At 37.1% G+C, this 21,089-nt stretch overlaps 1 protein-coding gene and 2 pseudogenes across 2 annotated transcripts; all 3 read left to right on the plus strand.

Moving 5' to 3' along the window:
• The first annotated feature begins 180 nt into the window (after positions 1–180).
• Positions 181–321, plus strand: LOC149380016 (mitochondrial import receptor subunit TOM6 homolog pseudogene; annotated as a pseudogene).
• A 3,937-nt stretch (positions 322–4,258) lies between these two features.
• SBT1.3 (subtilase 1.3) lies at positions 4,259–8,044 on the plus strand. The gene is made up of 3 exons (XM_089602345.1): positions 4,259–5,135; positions 5,592–6,057; positions 6,414–8,044. The coding sequence occupies exons 1-3, from the start codon at positions 4,488–4,490 to the stop codon at positions 7,637–7,639; spliced, it is 2,340 nt and encodes a 779-aa protein (XP_089458471.1). The 5' UTR covers positions 4,259–4,487; the 3' UTR covers positions 7,640–8,044.
• A 4,287-nt stretch (positions 8,045–12,331) lies between these two features.
• LOC149380018 (putative protein phosphatase 2C 75) lies at positions 12,332–16,809 on the plus strand (annotated as a pseudogene). The gene is made up of 6 exons (XR_016294248.1): positions 12,332–12,675; positions 13,161–13,292; positions 13,995–14,049; positions 15,322–15,453; positions 16,091–16,201; positions 16,528–16,809. The product of XR_016294248.1 is annotated as a putative protein phosphatase 2C 75 (transcript).
• Positions 16,810–21,089: the final 4,280 nt, after the last annotated feature.

A 21,089-nucleotide genomic window follows, 5' to 3' on the forward strand; every position in this document is an offset into this window, starting at 1 on the left:
TGAGTTTCATACGTGAAGCAAGCAAAACCCTAGCTTACGAGTCTCCTAAAACTCATCAATCTCCTAAAAAAACGCATCTCCAAAGCCCTAGAACAAGTAAAACCCCAAACCTTCTAATGCTATTTTCCTCTTTCCACTTTCAATCGCTATTTATTTTTCTTGATTCAGTCGAAGAGCAAGATGTTCCCGGGCATGTTCACAATGAAGCCCGAAAACAGCTCCGAAGCCACATGGCGATGTTTGGATGGTGCGTCGTCGATCCGAGTCACACTTTACATCCTTCATTATCTCTTCCGCGAAACTGAGGAGCTCAAACTCTAATTCTAGATTTTCAATTTCACCACTAATGTCACGTATATGATATGAGTATATACTCGTTAACCTAGTATGATTCTAATATTCTATATATTTCATTTATTCTTTACTTCACTTCGTTGTCCCCTAATTTTTTCTTTTTTCTTTTTAACCCTTTGATTTTTATGGTCCCCATTCCCGCTTCGCATCTGTTTCCGTCAATCGATCTGTGAGATCTGGTTGAGCATTAAATAGTCAAAAATAGTTGCCTCCTCAGTTGAGATGTTTGAGAATTGAGAATAAATCTTTAGTTAATGGATCATCGGTGTCTTTGAGTTTGACTGTTTAAAAGGTGAGCACATAGATAATGGTTTCAACAAGAGAACATGATTATTGATCCGTCGTCGAAGGACCTTTAAAATAGATAAATAAATAAAACACTACAATCCCTGAATGGTTGTGAAAAAGTCGTTTCATGAGCGTTGGGGTGTGGCTGGTGAAGTGAAGCAATAAATAGGTTTTGGTGTCTCACAAAATATAAATATAATAGGTAATATAGAGACATGTAATATCACCATGTGATTGGAAAGAAAAAAAAATGGTAGCTCAGCGCGCGTAAGATTTTTTTATTTGGATAAATATTTCATTATTTATTACGTAGGTATAATACACAATATAAATGTAATAGGTATATAGAGACATGCAATTTCACCATGTGCCTATGTATAATACCTATGTAAAAATCGTTTTTTGAATATTTTATGCTTTATTAATACACAACCACATAAATTATGAAAATAACCTTTAAAGTTGGAAGATTTTTTACGTTTGCTGAGACTAGCTTGAACATACACTCTAATTAATACAAGAGAAAGACTTCACACAAAATAGCTAATATCACACTCTTAGGCAACGACACTAGTACTGTTGTGTGTAAGGATTGTATGCATGAAATGATGTATAATCTAATTTAGTAGTTTTGTATTGGGCCAACAATTGGATAAGATATATCCGGTTAGGTTTTACATGGCCTTTGATATCCTTTCAAAGTATGTGCAGTTCAATCTCAGAACTGATTGATAGTACTTAGTTAATTACAATGCAGTTGTGATGTTGAAGGGGATGTTAAACAGTTATTATTAATTATTATCATTATTATGTTGTTGTTGTTGTTGTTACTTGTTACTCAATAAAATAAGTACCGTGCACAACAAGTTACGAGATAACCCTACACTAATTTGAGATCAATCTAGTTGTGAACGAGCTAGAGAGAAAGCTATGCAATTTAAAGATTCGACCAACTTAATTGCACGGCCAACGCGGTTATAAGTAGTAATACATTCATTTTTGTTGTTTACTAAAAGTTTTGTTCTTGTTAAGATTGCCAATCTTGATCCAGTTGTACTGAGATATAGTATATAATATATTGCCTTTCTTTATAAAATATAGAATATATATCCCAGCCTTCTCGAGCACACGTGACATGCCAAAATATATGTTTATAACATCTACCCTAAGAAAATGTGTTTAGCAGTCCAATTATTTTCGTAGCATATTCACTGAACACTCGTGCGCGGTAGCTAGATTAAATATATGATCGTATCATTATTGTACATATAAAGCAGTAGGATAATAATAATAATAATAATAATAATAATAATAATAATAATTGGATTTTATTATAAAAAATCTGGCCATACCAAATATGCGATTTTCAAGTTTAACATGCTATTTACATGACGCGTGGCAGTGTGGGTCATATCGATTAATAATAGATTGTAATTATATATTTGGAAAAGTATCATTTGGAATTGGGAAAATATCAATAGATTCACTTGTGTTTAATCGAAATGCGAGATTTATCCCCTCTATTTCTAGAAATATCAGACATATCCCTCCAGTTTAATATAAATGACATATACATCCCCTAAAAAATGTTATATTACAAATATCACATTTTTTCGTTTATTTTTTACAAAAAAATAATTTGAAATCCCCTAAATACCCTTAATGAAATAATTTTTTATCTTCTATTCTATATACAAAAAAATTAAATTAAAAAATTTATTTATAAAAAGTTAAGGTTTTTTTTTATAAAGAGAGATTTTGATTTTTTTTAATAAAATGGTAAATAAATATTTATTCTATTAAGGGTATTTTGAGGAGTTCAAGTTATTTTTTTGTAAAAAATAAACGAAAATGGTGATATTTGTAATATAACATTTTTTTAGGGGAGGTATATGTCATTTATATTAAACTGAAGAGATATGTCTGATATTTCTAGAAATAGAGGGGATAAATCTCGCATTTCGATTAAACACGAGGGATACTCTAGATATTTTCCCTTTGGAATTTTGTTGTTTATATAGAAATTAAACTACGTCGAAATTCTGATATCCAACGTCACAAAATGAGCCACCAGAACTTCTATTTTGGTGGTTCTTTCGGACTAGAACTTTCAGCTCAGCTCTGTACATGAATCGAAAGTGTACGGAAATCATTGAAAACCTTTCACTCCGTTTATTACCATTAAGATAATAATGGAATTTTATTTATTTTTTCAAAAATTAGGGCGTTGGATTAGTTATAGCAATTGTCGGCTACTCAATTAAGTGATTGAAATTTAATTCTCCTTTCTCATAATTTGAATTTACATTTTAACTGTGTTTGGTTTATTACTTCAGCAGATTAACTACTATAAACCCTTTATATGAATGTGTGTGTGCATGTTATGGTTTTCCTTTGTTTTTCATGCATTATCATTTTGTTTTTGTGTTATGATTTGTATCATTTTATATAATTTTTCATCGACTCATTGATATTATCATTTATAAACTGCTATAAACCTTTATTGTACATGGTTTTGTTGTGGATTTCGTAGTCTGATTATGTTTTGTTTTAGATTGGTTGATTTGTTATATGCATACTAGTAAGGCAAACATGTTTCTCATTTTGCCAAGATCCATAATACCAAAAAAAAAAAGAACAAATGATATTAAAGTGGTAAGTCTATCTTTAATGCCGTCATATGCTGAAGAAGAAAGTCTATGTATTCTTCAGAGTTTTAGAATCATAACACAAATGGAAGAGAACATAAACATGAAAAGATCTCGCTATAGGGAAGAAAACCATGAACGGAACCGGTGTACTCCATTAACTATATATTCTTTGTACTCTCTTGAGTACGATAATCAATTTCCTAACAACACCAATAATAAAAAAAAAAGACTACAAACAATGGTTTCAATATTGTAATTTCTTTTTGTATTCAAAATCTCAACTACATTTTGTAAATATTTACGTTTTCTTCAACTGAACAGACGTATAATGTGACGTTTCACGCAAAATAAAAAATCTGAGAGACTCAAATTTTATGTACTTGTTCTTTTTTTTTTTTGGGCACTTGCGAAATTATAAAACATTGAATCTACATATACGGTGATGAATTATGAAGCGAGTGTCCTGTGGGCAGAGTTATGGACCGCAAATTGGCCATATCTGGCCCACAACAAGGCACTCTCAGGGTTCCACTCGTAGTCGTATTCGTATTAAATTGATTTTGTGTCTATTTTTTTCACCCATCTAAACCCTCACATGTCATTATTACACATTGCCCCCCACTTGTAATTCTTACCAAAGAAAGAAGCGCAACACATATGTATTGATCGCCTTCACACTATTGCATGCGACTATTGCTGCCAATATTTTTGCATACGTATGACAGCGCATCAATAAATATTATCAGACGAAAGTGACAATCTCGCGGTCCAGAACCAAAGCAAACGTCCCCTCTCAAAAAAAAAAAAAAGGCTTTTTCAACCTCGTTCGGTGCTTAAAAATCAACAGTGAAAAGGGTACGTAAAAAAGACGATTTATTTACCCAAAAGAAATTAAATTAGTGCTGTATACGGAATTCTGCCACAACAGCTAGGCAGTCTCTCTCTCTCTCTCTCTCTCTCTCTCTCTGCGCATTGATGAAGCGACCAACCGTCTTAATTGCTCTTCACAACACACCAGTCCACTGACCAAACTCTCTGTTTTCAAGACATATTTTTGAATCGAGACCAAGAGAAGAGAACCCACCAACATTATTATCGATCCTTCAAAAAGCCTCTCCTTTTTTCTTCCACATCTCACCCCACTCTCCAAACTCCAAAAACACTTCACTCCAACACACACACTCTCAGTCTCTCATGGCCGAAACTCCAGCCAAATGGCTGGTCCTGATCGCCATAGCCGTGCTAACCATCGCACACAAACCCACCGAAGCATCGGAGAAGAAGATCTTCATCGTCCAAATGGACAAAGCAGCGAAGCCGAGCTCGTTCTCTAACCACCTGGACTGGTACTCCTCAAAGGTGAGCTCCGTGGCGGAGAAAGAGTCGTCGGGACCAGACAGAATCGTGTACAGCTACGATACGGCGTTCCACGGCGTCGCGGCTCACCTGAGCGAAGAGGAAGCGTCGGAGCTGGAGCGACAGGAGGGAGTCACGGCGGTGTTTCCGGAGACCAAGTACGAGCTCCACACGACGAGGAGTCCGATGTTCCTGGGCCTCGACGCGGCGCGGGTCGGCGCGTGGTCGGCGGCGGGGGCGGCGGCGGAGCACGACGTGGTGGTGGGGGTGTTGGACACCGGGATATGGCCGGAGAGCGCGAGCTTCAGCGACGCCGGGATGAGCCCCGTCCCGGCGCGGTGGAAGGGTCAGTGCGAGACCGGAAGAGGGTTCGAGAAACGGCACTGCAATAAGAAGATCGTCGGCGCCAGAAGCTTCTACAGAGGATACGAGGCTGCGACGGGGAAGATGGACCCACGCAAGGAATACATTTCTCCAAGGGACCAGGTGTGTGTGTGTCTGTGATTTAAAATTAGGCCCTTTTTTTGGCCTAAAATTCCTGATGGTTAAGATTTTGACATTTTAGTCCTCAAACTTAATTTTTGGACTAAAATATCCTCATAAAGCTATTAAATTTTATATCATACTTAAAACACATATAGCATTTTTTGGGACTACAAAATTTAATCGTTTTTTTTATTATATGTAACACGTATTATTTAAAGAATTTTCTTAGATATTTAATAATTTTATTCCACACGACCTCCACAGAGGAGTGTGGAGGTCGTGGGTTCAATCCCCACTGCAGCAAAACTACCTTGAAGAAAAAAAAAAAAAAAAAAAAAAAATTTGAAGAGTATTTATATATAAAAAAATAGGGATAAAATTATTGAGGGCTTATAAAATCTTAAAATGAATAGTTGTCATATTATTTTGTCTTGATGTCATAAATATGATTATTAGGACGGGCATGGGACCCACACGGCAGCGACGGTGGCGGGGTCGCCGGTGCGCGGCGCGAGCCTGCTGGGGTACGCCGGAGGGACGGCTCGAGGGATGTCTCCGGGGGCGAGGGTGGCGGCGTACAAGGTGTGCTGGATGGGCGGGTGCTTCAGCTCGGACATCCTGGCGGCGGTCGACAAGGCTGTCTCCGACGGCGTCGACGTCCTCTCCATCTCCCTCGGCGGCGGCGTCTCCTCCTACTACAAGGACAGCCTCTCCGTGGCCTCCTTCGGCGCCATGGAGATGGGCGTCTTCGTCTCTTGCTCCGCCGGTAATGGCGGCCCCGACCCCGTCTCCCTCACCAACGTCTCCCCCTGGCTCGCCACCGTCGGCGCCAGCACCATGGACCGCGACTTCCCCGCCACCGTCCGACTCTCCGACCGCCGCAATTTCTCCGGCGCCTCCCTCTACAGGGCCACCACTAAAGGTGCGCTTTTTATCAAAAGTCAAAATTAATCAACAAAAAGTTAATTTTAACCTGTTATTTTATGGTTAACCAGAACAACAATTATTAATAAAACAACAAAAAATTAGGTAATTAGCTAACATTTGACGTTTGAGTTTGCTATATGTTTGACGTGACATTCCTGATTTGAGTATTTACGTCATTTATAAATACATGGACTGGATTATTTATCTAAAATTTACAAAATGTTGACTATATAATATAGCAATGTGAAACTAAATGTATGACAATATATCGAATGGACTCATAAAACAATCTCGGTTAATGGTCAATTGTTAATCGTCTAAAATAGTTTACCTGGTTAACCTCACTTTTAGGCACCAGCAAGGGCAAGGAAACAACAATGTACCCGCTTGTGTACATGGGGAGCAACTCGTCGAGCCCCGACCCGAGCTCGCTCTGCCTCGAGGGCACGCTGGAGCGGCGCCACGTGGCGGGGAAGATCGTGATCTGCGACCGGGGGATCAGCCCCCGGGTCCAGAAGGGCCAGGTGGTGAAGGACGCCGGCGGGGTCGGGATGATCTTGGCCAACACCGCCGCCAACGGGGAGGAGCTCGTGGCGGACTCGCACCTCATCCCGGCCGTGGCGCTCGGCCAGTCCGAGGCCGCGGCCGTGAAACGCTACGTCCGCTCCGCGAGAAGGCCCGCCGCCAGCCTGGCGTTCCTCGGGACGAGGCTGGGCGTGAGGCCGTCCCCGGTCGTGGCGGCCTTCTCGTCCCGCGGGCCCAACTTCCTGACCTTGGAGGTCCTGAAGCCGGACATGGTCGCCCCGGGAGTGAACATCCTCGCGGCGTGGACCGGCGCGCTCGGCCCGTCGAGCCTGCCCACGGACGCGAGGCGGGTCGGGTTCAACATCCTGTCGGGGACGTCGATGTCGTGCCCGCACGTGAGCGGGATCGCCGCCTTAGTCAAGAGCCGCCACCCGCGGTGGAGCCCGGCCGCGGTGAAGTCCGCGCTCATGACCACGGCCTACGTCCACGACAACACGCTGGGCCCGCTCCGCGACGCCGCCGCGGGGCCCGGATCGCCACCCTCGGGCCCGTACGAGCACGGGGCGGGGCACGTGAACCCGGCCCGAGCCCTCGACCCGGGGCTCGTCTACGACATCTCGCCCCAGGACTACTTCGAGTTCCTGTGCTCGCAGGGGCTCACCAAGCCCCAGCTCGCGGTGTTCGCCAAGTACTCGAACCGCACGTGCGGGCGGGCCCGCCGCGGGCCCGCCGACCTGAACTACCCGGCCGTGTCCGCGGTGTTCGCGGAGAAGGCGTCTCCGCCGCCGGTGGTGGTCCGCCGGACCGCCACCAACGTGGGGCCCGCGGCGTCGGAGTACGGCGTCTCGGTGTCGGCTTTCAAGGGCGTCGAGGTCGCGGTGGAGCCGCGGAGGCTGAGGTTCACTCAGGTGGGTCAGAGGCTTTCCTACAAGGTGACTTTCACGAGCAAGAATAGACAGATGGTTCCCGAGTTCGGGGACTTGGTCTGGAAAGATGGGACCCACAGGGTCAGGTCCCCCATTGCCGTCACGTGGCTTCCTCCGATGATGTGATCATCTATTATATATATAGAGAGAGAGAGTCATAGTAAACAGAAATGAGCTCTACAATAAATGGGGATAGATCAATATGTAGGTTCCAAATTAATTAAGCATTCATTGAGATGCTTTGTTGTTACTTCAAAGTTCACCAATTGCGACCGACTGAATGTAAGAGGGACTGTGGGGCTAGCTTTTTTAATTATTATAATTTTTTTTCTGCATTTATTGTTTACAACGACACGGATGTACTTTAGAATTCAGATCAAGCAAAAGTCGCAGAAAAGATAATTGATGTTTTGTTTTTTGTTTTTTTTGAAGTGCTTAAATTTCTTCAGATCATTATGTGAAATCGTTGAGGAAGGACCATGTAACTTTATTTGTGCTAGAAAGAAATGTGGGATCACCTACGTTACCGAATGTATCTATTTCAGGTAAGAATATTAATGCTGAGAGGATTTCCAAAAAATAAATGAAAGGAAGGTCTCCCAACAAAGCACAACGAAAGAAAAGTTATAACTGAAACAGATCAAATAAATCACAGTAAACGCTTTAGGTGACCGTCTTCATTCAATTTCAATTCCCTAGCTGGCTTCATTATTGAATATATTTTTAGTAATTAATACTTTCTGCAAGTGAAAAAGAGTGTTGAATTTTATTATAGCATGAACTTATAAATATATCTAGGATCTACCCTCATTTCATTATTTGAAAAAGAAGAAAATGCCTCCATAGGGCGTAGATATGCTCCACATCAATAGCTGCAACGTAGTCCATTATTAGGTACATATGATAGCAAATTAATATTATCACGCCATATATTATATATGACATGTTTTTTTCTTCTTCTTTATCTTTAGCGAGTAGTAGGGTTGTTTCTTGTGTTTTCTTCTTTCCTTCTGGAATTATATGTTAATATGTATATGTAACAAATAGAAAGAAGATGTATACATGTAAAGCATGGTTCAAATTTCATTGGCGGGTGATGTTTCCATGATCATGGAGTACAAAATATTGCCAAACAGTAAAAGTATAGACAAAAAATTACGAAAAAAGAAAAACTCGATGAAAATTTTTGTGATATTTTATGTTTTAGAGCCTATATTTATCGGGAATATTATGAAGACCTTACGACTTTGGATCGATATAGTGTAAATTTTTATTTTTATGGTATTTTGATAATGTCAAACTTGTATCGGTTAATTAGTTTTAGTTTTTCTTTTATATACCTGATGATCTTAGAGACACAAGTCGCTATATTGGTACAAAAGCCTAACCGAGTAAGTCATCTTCCAAGAGAGGATTTTGGGTTGTGTTTGGTAGTTAACTCAAAAAGTTTTTGTTTTCTGTTTTCTGATTTTTGTAGTTGTACTGAAAAACTGTTTTGTAGTTGTTTTCAAAAAACTGTTTGGTACAGTTTTCATTTTTGTTTTTGAGAAAGTGAAAAAACTGAAAAAAGTGTTTGGTATAGTTTTCATTTTTGTTTTTGAAAGAATGAAAAGAGAAGATGAGGAGAAAGAGGAGAGGAGAAGAAATTTTTTTTCAAAAACACATTTTATTTGTTTTCAGTTTTTTTTACTTTTTTCCAAAACAACTTCAAAATTTTTTGAAATTTTTTTCAAAAAACTTAAACCAAACATGTTTTCAATTTTTGCTTTCAATTTTTTCAACTCAAAAACTAAAAAATTGTTTTTGAGAGGAATACCAAACATGGCCTTGATTTCCTATTCTTTTATTATCCTACAAAGCAGTGGCGGACCCACGTTGAAGGCCCAAGAGGCCTGGCCCCCCCCCCCCCCCAAAAAAAATTCAGGCTTAAATTTTTTTTTTTTTTTTTTTTCCCGGCCAAAATTCAGTTTTGGCCCCCCCGCCTTCCGAGTCTGGATCCGCCACTGCTACAAAGCCACTGTCCATCTGCATTTTTTTTGTACCCTGTTGCATTAATTTACTTACTAATAAAGCCATTTGTGAATTCAATTTTTCTTCGATGTATGTTGGTATCATGTTGTACCCTTTGACGATGGCAAGTTTTTTTTTTTTTTTTTTTTTATAAGGATCAAGTAGTTAAGTAGTCCAATAATCTACTATCCTTTTGAAATAGGGATATCAAGTTTTTTTACAAGGGTCAATTAGCTCAATAATCTAACTCAAGTGGTTTTGTAGACGCGTTCTTGCTCAAGCTTTTGAGGTGTTTTAGTATTTTTAAACCACACAGTGAGTCTCTCAAGTAGGTTTTGGGACACCTAATGTGTCAAGTAGGAATTAGAGTCGGCGTCGGTGTATTTTGAAAACCTATTTATCTAAGCTTATTTTCAAAGTCAGAGAAGGATCTGACACGTGTCGTTTATTGTTGCGACTACAAGTATATTGGGCCAAAGCATTTTCATGACCATGAGTGATTAAGATTTTTGGGCTTTGAGCTTTAATGCCAGATGTGGCCTGATTGAGTAGGCGTGGGTCCATTGGGCCACCAGGTTTTCTTGTATCTCAAATAAGGAGAGTTGGACGTAAGTATCTCTTGAAATTGACGGAAATATCACCTTTTTTCATTTTACACGCAAATGTACTTACATTTTTTATACTGTCATCAATTTTGTATACAATTTTGTCATAAATTAATTTTTGAATTTCGTCAAGAATTTATGCCGACTTTATACAGTACACAGAAGGTGCAAATTTTATAATATCATCTAGAGTTTTATTTTTTATTTTATTTTAACGTGGGGGCACCACATAGAAATTCATTAAACCATCACTTGAATAGCAGAGGAAAACGTGGTTTCATAGCAATAAAACAGTCTCGTTGGTCTCTATTAACGTCAAAGAGAGTACACGGTGGGACAAGCCCCAGCCAGTGCGACTCCGATCTAAAATTAAGATCAAAACGAGCAAGGTTATGAGCAGCAACGTTACAATTCCGGAAAAGAAACTTATTTAAAAAAAAAACTTTAGTCACCCTTTCAAAGTTGAGAGTCACAAAAGTGGAGAGAGGCTTGTTCAAACTTCAAAGTAAAAAGACGTTCGATGGAGGGAATAAAAAGGGAGGGAGGAGAGAGAGGGGATTCATGTGTTATATTGTATGCCCCTGAAACATATTTTAATTACATATTATACGTATACAATTGTATTAGCATAATAGTACATCTCCGTACGTAATTCATATTCTAGCACACAGGACATGCATATTTCCCACAGACGAGACGAGCGTAAAACGTCTAATATTTGTCGAGAGTTCGTGTTTAATCATTGTCACCACATCAACCGATCGAAATTGGACTATCAACAAAATAATGTGAAATGGCTTTTAGCTAATAAACCAAAGCAGGTGGGTGACAGCTTTACAGTCGTACACATGTGAGGCTAATGTGTTTTCGATAATTATACATTTTCACGGTCAGTGATCAGTCTAACGATATATATACTTATAAAAATTTCTCTATATTTATCGAGTGAAATTTGTACCATATACAACTCCCTCTGTCATTGTTGGCTTCATCACAGGCGGGCACGTTCTTTCGACCTCACTTTTCCATCGAGACAAAATTATCTGTTACTTTACGGTGTTATTTTTCGTGTGTCACATTCAATGCCTTAACTTTCAATGACAAACAAATCCCCAATATATCATGCAATATGATGTGCAAAATACCTCGGATGTGCATATGACATCTTTTTTTTTTCTTTTTAACATAAGAAAAGGATTTGTCACAATTATTTTTTATTATCTTTTTATTTTTGCGAGAAACCGAATTACACTAATTAATAGATGAGAGAGTATAGAGTTTAGGCAATTTCAAGTATCTATTTTCTAATGGGTCCTTTCAATATATAATCATATTTACAATTTTGAATTATCATTTAACTAACACTTAATAAGATTTTAATGTATAGTAATGATTAAATATTTATACGCGTCAATTGATTGAAATACTCTATCAAAATATTTTAGTTATTTACTTAAAATTTACCAAAACTAAAAAAACGTTAAACTAATAAAACGTACGTTGATTATTTACTTAAAATTTACAAAACGTTGACTAAGGAAATAAATTTTCTTTTTATAATTGATTAAAAAAACGTCATTAATTTTATGTTTGAAGTTTTTTTTTTTTTTTTTTTATCTTTAGAATGCTTTAGTCTATTTAATTCTCCTGGTCTGAATATATCGTTCTTTACTCCGTTTTTCGAATTCTTGTTTTACTTCGAAGTCTGAAAAAAAAAAAAGAACGAGTTGCTCGTTAATTAGACCTCTAAAGTCGGGAAAGATTTTTACTTGCTCGTCACACCCTCAATCAAAATCTACTAACATACTGACAACATGGTCAAAATGACGATATACTTTGACCCTTTTATATCCAAAGAAGAATGTCTTAATCTGACCTATTTAAAAATAAACTAAAAAACTGAAAATAACCATTTGACAAGGGCCTTCAATGCCACGCTGGCAATCAACCATTAAGCCACGCGTACGCATCTACATCCCCGGATTGTGTGGGCATCGGGTCCCGGTCGGACACGTGGCGTCATGTAAGGATTTTCATGCGACTATGCGGTGAGAGGTCGGGCAGCTTCGACCGAGCTGCCCGAAAAATCACAAAGAAAAATCTTCCTTATTTAATAACCGAAAACAGCAAAACTGCAATACCTAATTTAAACATAAAATATAAAATAAAATACATTCAAAGTGCCGACGGAGATGAGCGGCGTTCTGCTGGGGAATGCTCAACGAAGATGAAACGGATACTCCGGAGACGGGCCGCGAGCGGAGGCGCCGGCGAATCGAGATCCGGAGAGTCGCCGCCGCGGCGTTGGCTTCTGCGTCTTCGCCGTCGTCGGAGAGGACCGGCGCATCGGTGGCCAGCTCGTCGAGCTGCGATGACGTGGCCGGGGATCCTAACGAGGAGCCGAATTTCGCGACGCTTTCGGTCCCAGGGAGGTCGAGGTTCATGGAGGACGCGATGACTGTTCACATGGCTCTCGCTACGCCGGAGATCTCTCGCCGGATGCCAGTTCACTTCTTCGCAGTCTACGATGGACACGGAGGCTCTCAAGTATATAATCACATTAACTCGTAACTCAAATCTGGTTATGGTCAATTGTAGCCCTACTTTTAAAGCAGATCTAGGTTAATTCAAGATAAACATGACCATGGTTCTACTTTTAATATTGAAATATTTAAGCTTCGTTGGCCTATTTCTCAAATTTTAAATAATTATAGTATAAATTTTTTAGTCTATTAAATATATAATCGTATTTGCAATTTCACACTGGTATATATTTAGTATTTCATAAATCTCATTCATATATTTTGACGTCAATAACACACATTTTTATGAAATGACAAATCAAGAATAACACGTCATTTTTATAGCTCTTTAGCTAAGATTTACGAAATGTTTGGTTATATAGCAATCATAAACATTTTAATTGATTAAATACTTAATTTTTTTTAAATTTTTTGTGCTTCATTTTTTTTAATTCTTTTAATTTTAGCCCCTCTAAAATACTTTATTCTTAAAATTATAACCTTGGTTAGGTTTCGGAGCTATGCAAGGAGAGGATGAACGCACTACAACAAAAACTGGCAACAGTCGCGACAAAAGTCGTGGCTGTTGCTATAAAAGTCGTGGTGGTTGCTCTTTCAGCCGCGACAACAGTCACGATAAAAGTTGTGGCTAAATTTAGTCGCGACTAGTCGTGGCTGTTGTCGCGGCTGATTTCGACCATATTATTTTGTCGGAAAAACCTGTTTTCCTCCAATTTTTCCCACCATTTTTTCCCGCCATTTTTTTCAGACATTTTTTCCCGTTATTTTTTCCTGCCATTTTTTCCCGTCCTTTTTCCGCCAATTTTTAGATGGTTCAAATGTAAAAATAATTACATAAATAAAATCTTATAAACCAAAATAAGATATATTTCATTCATACGATACGATGAACTCATAATTATACTAATAAAATGTCTTATAGTATTAAATACAATACAATACTAAAATAAATAACGCTCGCGACGCTAATAAACCAAAATATTATATACTATATCAAAGTAAAGTAAATCACTACTCGTACAGAGTACAGTAATAAACACGCCCGCGCTTGCCACCTCGGGTACGTAGAGGAGCTTTGAAAGCTAGCGCTTCTCTCACAACTTGATTCAATATGGAAGTGCCTAACCGCCGAGACCTCTTTTTCAACTAAACTCGCCGCAATAATAATCCTTTTGAAAAAACAAAACAACGACGAAGATGAACACAAAAAAGGCACAGCTCGCACAAGCCTCGCCGAAACTTGTAAACTGGTTTTTAATACGTAGAAGAAAGAACGCACTTTTCAACACTCGGACCTGCAATAGCTGTTGAATATACAATCAGAGCCCAATCGAGCGTGCGGGGTTTTTCACGAACATCTTGTTCGTAATACATTGCGGTCTGTTGGTTCTTATTTGGTAAGGTGTCCCACTTGTTCACTACGATAAGGCAACCTTTCCCTTCTTTTTCTATTCTGTTGGCGATCTTGAAAACCTACAATGTTATAAAGGCTCTTAGGAAATCATATTTAGACGGTAAAACTTGTCGGCTTAAAAGTCCTAGACTTTGACATACCTGCTCTGAGATCCAGACCATGGCCCCAATAACAAGAGCCACAACATCTGAACGACGAATCGCATGAAAAGCTTGATTGACAGATAAAGCCTCTGTCAGACTACCGACTGAAGCTACTGCGACTCTCCTTCTGATTCCAGCAGTATCAATCAGTTTGAACTTCTGTAAAGCAATTCATACAACTAGTAAATCATCTGATAAAATTTATAGCAAAGGTATCAGCTTTTTTCTTCTTCTCTAAAGAAATGTAAAAAAAAAAAAAAAAAGGAGACATGGCAATTATCTGGCTATATGTTCAAAGTAACTAAATCTTATGAGCCGTAAACCCAAAAGATAATCATAGACTTAGCTTGGGACCCGGATACAGCAAACCCTGACTTATTTTCTTAAAATCCGTCCCGAAGAAGGTAAATAAAAGGTTTACCTTGCAAGATAGACTAACTTTGGTGTGTTTGGAGTTTTTCAAAGTCGGGTTCTCCTTCTTTGTCTTTGATTCTCGCTGATGCATCAGTGGTGTGCCACCAAGACGTCGATTATGGAAAATCCATTTTCAATATCGACGAAGAAAGCTTAAAATTCAAAAGAACAGACCCAAAAATAAATTCAAAATTAGGTCATAAACCTTGATCGGTGATGGAACTGGGGAAGACACGAAGAGGTGAGGCATGGCGGAAAGAGAGACAGAGATAGAGAGATAGAGAGAGAGAGAGAGCTAATGGGATAAGGAAAGAGGGAAATGAATTTTACGGAGAAAAAGAAGTGTCGCTCTTTCTTTTAGAGAAAATTTGATAGCGCTCTTTTTCCAGCAAAAATTTGAGCAAAGTGCCGCTTTTTTTAGAAAAAAATTGATATAGCCGCGACTAGTCGTGGCTGTAGCTTCAAATGTCGTGGCTATTCTCGTATATAAAAATTGTGGTTGTTGCCAGTATTTCTTGTAGTGACGTGATAGTGGCGGAGGAGATGGGGCGGTTGAGATTCGTGCGGGGAGCGGAGGAGAGGGAGACTGAGGCGGAGGAGTGGTAGTGGCGGAGAGTCATGAAGAGGAGCTTTGCGAGGCTGCACTCGGGGGCCACTTACACCTCTCCCGACGGAATAGAAGTCGCCTTCGGCGGATCCACCGTTGTTGTGGCGATTCTCACCCCTCAACACATCGTCGTCGCCAACGTCGGAGACTCCCGCGCTGTCCTTTGCTGCCGTGGCCTCGCCGTGCCTCTCTCCACCGATCATATATATATATATATATATATATATATATATATATATATATATATATATATATATATATATATATATTTTGAAGTATGAATAGAAAGTCTAGAAACTCAGTGGAATTGAAATAATATTGATAACTTCATTGAAGACATATATGATGATTTATAATTTTTGTTTTTTTTGCGTGTGAGTGCCTAGCTAGTCTATTACAAACATCGTTGTGTAATTGATACATGTTTATAAGCTATTTGTTAAATAGCTCTTTTTTCGGTGTTATTAAGATAATATGGTGATATTATAATAATGATTAGAAGATAGATGATATCTGGTTGGATCGATCTTGGTTAATTAGAGTGAAAAAAGGAATATTATATATGAGGAAGTCCCACATTCATTGGGATAAATTATTCGTTCTCTTTATAAAAAGTCATGCGTGGCTCCCTTCATCGTTTCGTTGTCGACTAATATAATATTGAGATAGAACCTCAAAATACTTTTACGCTATAGTATATATTAAATATGATGCAAATTGATTTGTGTTTTTTTTTTTTTTTGAAACACTTTGATGGAGAAAGAGAGATTTGATATGTAGTAATACACATGTTAGTATCTATTTGGATCGATCTCGGTGTCTAATTCCAAATTTAAAATGCAGCCCAATAGATCGGATGAGCTGGCAAGGATTGAAGCTGCCGGGGGACGTGTCATTTGCATAAATGAGGCTCGAGTGGAAGGCATCGATCTTGCAATGTCCCGAGCCATAGGCAAGTCTCATCAAAATGAAATAAGAATAATGATGTTAAAGAAATAAAATATACAAATTAGTCATTAGAAATCAATTTTTTAGCAAATTAGTTTCGCGTTTAAGTTTTTAGTAACTAGCCACATTTATATTGATTGCAGGGACAAAAAAATAATTTAAACTATGTACTTGCACATTTATATAAATTCGAACTATTTCACTCATTTAGACAAATTTTGACTATTTTAAATATGTTAGACAAATTTTGACTATTTGTTAATTTCAATATGCTATTCAGCTATAACATCATTTTTTTGTTGATATTAACTATACGTACTTAATTCGCAGGGGACACTTACTTAAGACCGTATGTGATATCGGAGCCGGAGATGATTCACAAAGAGAGGAGCCGAGGATGTGAGTGCTTGATCATCGCAAGCGACGGCTTGTGGGACGTGCTTTCAAGTGATACAGCTTGCAAGTTTGCGGCGGAGTGTATCAGCATCGGGATTCCCGCTTCGTCCGCCACTGTGGACCACACTCACCGCCACCATTCTCACCCGCCTCACCTTGGGACAGAGGAGCTTGGATAACATAAGCATCATTGTCGTCGATTTGAAGCGGAGCTAGATCAATTTGATTATTATTATGGCACTTGTGTGTGTGTATATATATATACTGTACAAAATAGTCATTTGAAACTTATTGATTAGCAAAATAGTCAAGGTTTAAACTTTTCAGCAAAGTAGCCAAATTTATGTTTTCAAAAAAAATTTGACAGCCAAGATAAAATTTATTGACTATTATTATAAGCAATATTTATCATTTTCAAAAAAATTAATCTTGAGTTCAAATTTTTTTTTTAAACTAACTTGCTGCACATTTTAGCTATTTCACTAAATTAAGACAAACATTGACTATTTTACAAATTCATAATTTTAAATTAGCTATTTAGCTACATCACCCTTTACCGTTACCGTATATAGCTTGAGAAAACCCTAGGATCCGTATGGTAAGATTTAATTTGAATTTGTGTTTATATAAAGAAGATAGAGTGACATGAAATGCATGGTGCTTAGCTATTAAGCCAGAGGATTAGGTTTGGTTTGTGTAATAAAGAGAGAGAGTTGTTTCAGTTATTTGGTTATTTTTCTAGGGATTTTGAGATACATTGAATGTAGACATTCGGTGTTTAATTTTTTCGATGCGAGTGGGATAGTACGTGGCCAGGCAGAGTATGGCCCCGTTTGACATAGCTTTTGTTTCTAAAAAAAAGTGCTTTTAGATTCAGTTTTAAAAAAAAACTGTTTTTTTTTCAAAAACTTACAAGGTGTTTGGTAAACTGTTTATAAAACAGTTGTTGCTGTTAACAAAAACTGATTTAGCATTTGGTAAAATAAATATATTATAGTAAAAAGACTAAAATAGACATGTTCTTACTAATTAATTAATAATTATTGATATGCTTATTTATATACATATATATGAATAATATTTTGTACGAGGATATTACAGTAATTTATGTACCAAGCTTAAAATCACTTTTTCTAAAAGCTAAGAATCCTAGTGTTTCCATCTCATGTACAAAATCTAAAATCGCTTTTGAAGTTTTTTGTAAAAACAATTTTGCCAAACACTAGATAAGCAGTTTAGTTTTTTTAAAAAACAAAAACAGAGTTTTTTAATCTGAACCAAACGCATTAATGATAGAGCCTGGGTCAGGTCATTTTGTAAAATTCTTATTATTTTTTTTTATTTTTTGAGATCGCACGTCAAATTTGTCAAGTACCGTTATATTGATCTCTTAACCGGTGGATTTTGGCACAAGTTTTTATGAATATCATGAGATCTTTTCTTGCTCTTCTGAAAGAAAAGAAAAAAAATTTAGTCAATATGCTTTTTATCGTTCAAAAAAATTGTAGTAACATTTATATTGTTAAACATGAAACGCTTCTCTCTATGAATATATAGCCCAAAGTTAAAATAATTATCGCATATATAAGATCATCTCACTTTATGGAAGTATGATGTAACAAATATAGAATTGGAATTGCTTCACCCCAACTCTATGTTTTAGTACTTTATTATGGAGTTAATGAATAATAAAATTTCAAATATAGAATTTCCCTATTCATTCAACTCTATTTGTTAGTGGATGTTAATAATATAAAACTAATTTATGTAGTTATAAATCAACCACAAAACTTCTTATATTTATAAATTTTATGTGTTGTTGTATTCATTCATCACAAAATTGCATATAAATAATTTTAGCTAATTTTAATTTGATATGATAATTAATTTTGATATGTGATAGAAAATACTTACACTAAAAAAATCTATTAAAATATCAATTTTCATTGCAAACAAGTTAGATTATAAATAACATGACATACATATATAAATATAAAATTATTTAATATTTTTGTATGATATTACTTTATAAATTGTGTACCAAGTATATATATGTTATATATGCAATATGTGTTTATTTTATAAAAATATATATAACATTTTTGGATAAAAAATATGCAAGTTAAATAAATATGACTCTAGTGTAATAAATATAAAGTTGTCAAAATTATTAAAATAATAGAGAAATAAAGTATATGTTTTTTTGGTGTTAAAAATTGAGTATTTGGTTTGAGATGAAACTCTGTTTGATATTAATAGAAAATGCATTTTGGCACTTGTATACAAAAAATTGCATTTTAGAGTTTTGGGTTAGAGATACTCTAAGTTACATATTTGACAATAATAATGTGTTTAGGAAAAAAAAAGATTTATAAACAACTAGCCTACTTATAGAGGGGACTTTTAAATTATAGCCCAACTATCTATTTATTTAGAGAAATAGCCCATATTTCTCATACTTCCAAAATTGACATTGGTTTCATAAAACTTCGTTCTTATTTGTTTGTTAATTCTATATTTTTCCAGTTATTTATCATCGGATTTGAATCATGGAATCGTTCGCCAAATCGGAGACATGTATTTTGTTTTTTCGAATGGTAAATAATATTTACTATCGGATGGCCCGACTGTAAATATTATTTACCATTAAAATTATCCTGCGATTTGCAACCAGGATATTCGACAACTCATTTGGAATAGTAGGATCATCGATTTCGTAAATTTTCTTCTACTGTTCTTATATTATCTGTTCGTTTAGGTTAGTCATTTAATCCATCTTAGTTTATGTTTGTCTAGTGTAGGTGTTTAGGTTCTTTAGTTTCTAACAACTTCGTTCTTATTTGGTTGTTAATTCCAAATTTTTTCCATTTATTCATCATCAGATTTGAATCATGGAATCGTTCGTCAAATCGGAGACAAGTATTTTGTTTTTTCGAATGGTAAATAATATTTACTATCGGATGGTCCGATAGTAAATATTATTTACCATTTGAAAAAGCATATTTTATAGTTAATCTAACAGAGAATTGATCGGAGATGCGGGGGAGGGTTTCGATTATGGTGTTCTATGGGTTAATCGAATTGGAAATAATATATACTTACCATTTTTTCCAAGTCTGAGAACGGAGACGCTTCGTCGGCTTCGGAAGTGACAAAATCAGAAAATTGGTGGCGGAAAAGGAGGTCGGGCGCAATATCGGAGGATTAAGGGATTCGAAATCAACGGAGAGTTCGGAGGCAATATCGGAGGATTGAAGGATTTGGAGTCGGATCCAAAAAATTTGGTGTGTATTTGATGAGGGGTAAGATAAGAATATAATATTGTTTGGTAGTGGATTGGGCTAGTTACCTAATTTAAGTAATAGTTGGGTTAGAATTTTAAAAGAGATAGTCAATTTGGGCTAGATATCTAACCGGCCCAAAAAAAAATCAATTCTAATGATTGGTCCGTCAGCAGAAAGCCGCATTAAAGCCTTAACTAATAATAATGTGGTTTCTCTATAAATTAAGATTCAAACAAACTGTATTGATAAAAACAACTGGATTAATTTCATATCCAACGATAATATGTTAAGTTCCAAATGATGTATTGATGGAATACTTAATTGGAATATGGCAGTGTTTTTTTGTCACTGTATTTTCCTCGCAGAGGATGGAGACATGTTCATCACCCTTATTCCAAAGTGTGAAGATGCGTTCGACAAATTCCATCCTATTAGTGTATATATGCAATTTTAGCTACAAAGTTGTATCGAAGATCATCACCGACCGTCTTTGCTTGGTTCTTCCAATGCTTGTTTCTCCCTATTAGCCTTAAAGTCATGAAACAGTTATGACGAGAGTGCCAGTATTTATTCAACTAGACAGTCTAGATACTTTCTATTCACTTGAATTCAATGTGCCGGCTTTTGTTCGAGGTCTATGGATAGCCGAGATTGGAATGCTTGCGAGAGAGATATTACACACGATGAAAAAGAAAAAAAAATTCGGTGCGTTGGTATAAAGATTGGTATGAACAAGGCCTATGACTGTTTAGAGTGGGGATTTCTCCTCGGGGTCCTTAGATGTTGTGGTTTCTCTCCAACCTTTGTTAAGCTCATTGGGGAGTGTTTGTCATCGATCGAGTACGAGATTCTCTTAAACAGGTCTCCGCGTCACAAGTTTAAACTTTCTCGTGGTTTGAGACAAGACAGACCACTAAAATCCCTAAAGGGTCGGCATCACCGGGGTGGCGCAAGATCTGTGCGACTAGTGGTTTGGTGAAGGAATTTTTAATTTTTTTTATCGGCGATGGGAGATCGACTTCTCTCTCAGATCCTCTTGGGGAGAGACGTGTGGTTTTACTATCAAGCAAGATAAATGAATGGTGGTCCTAATAAAGGTATTTTAGTGTTTTATATCGAATATAAACTAATAATATGTACTTCGATATTCATCTAGGATCTAATACCAATTTGTGAATTATAAAGTGTTGAATGAGATTTTTTTGAGAGAGT

The sequence above is a fragment of the Urtica dioica genome, chromosome 12 (assembly GCF_054948205.1).
Source record: "Urtica dioica subsp. dioica isolate 48M chromosome 12, U.dioica_male_clone48M_v1_H2, whole genome shotgun sequence".
Lineage (NCBI taxonomy): Eukaryota > Viridiplantae > Streptophyta > Magnoliopsida > Rosales > Urticaceae > Urtica > Urtica dioica.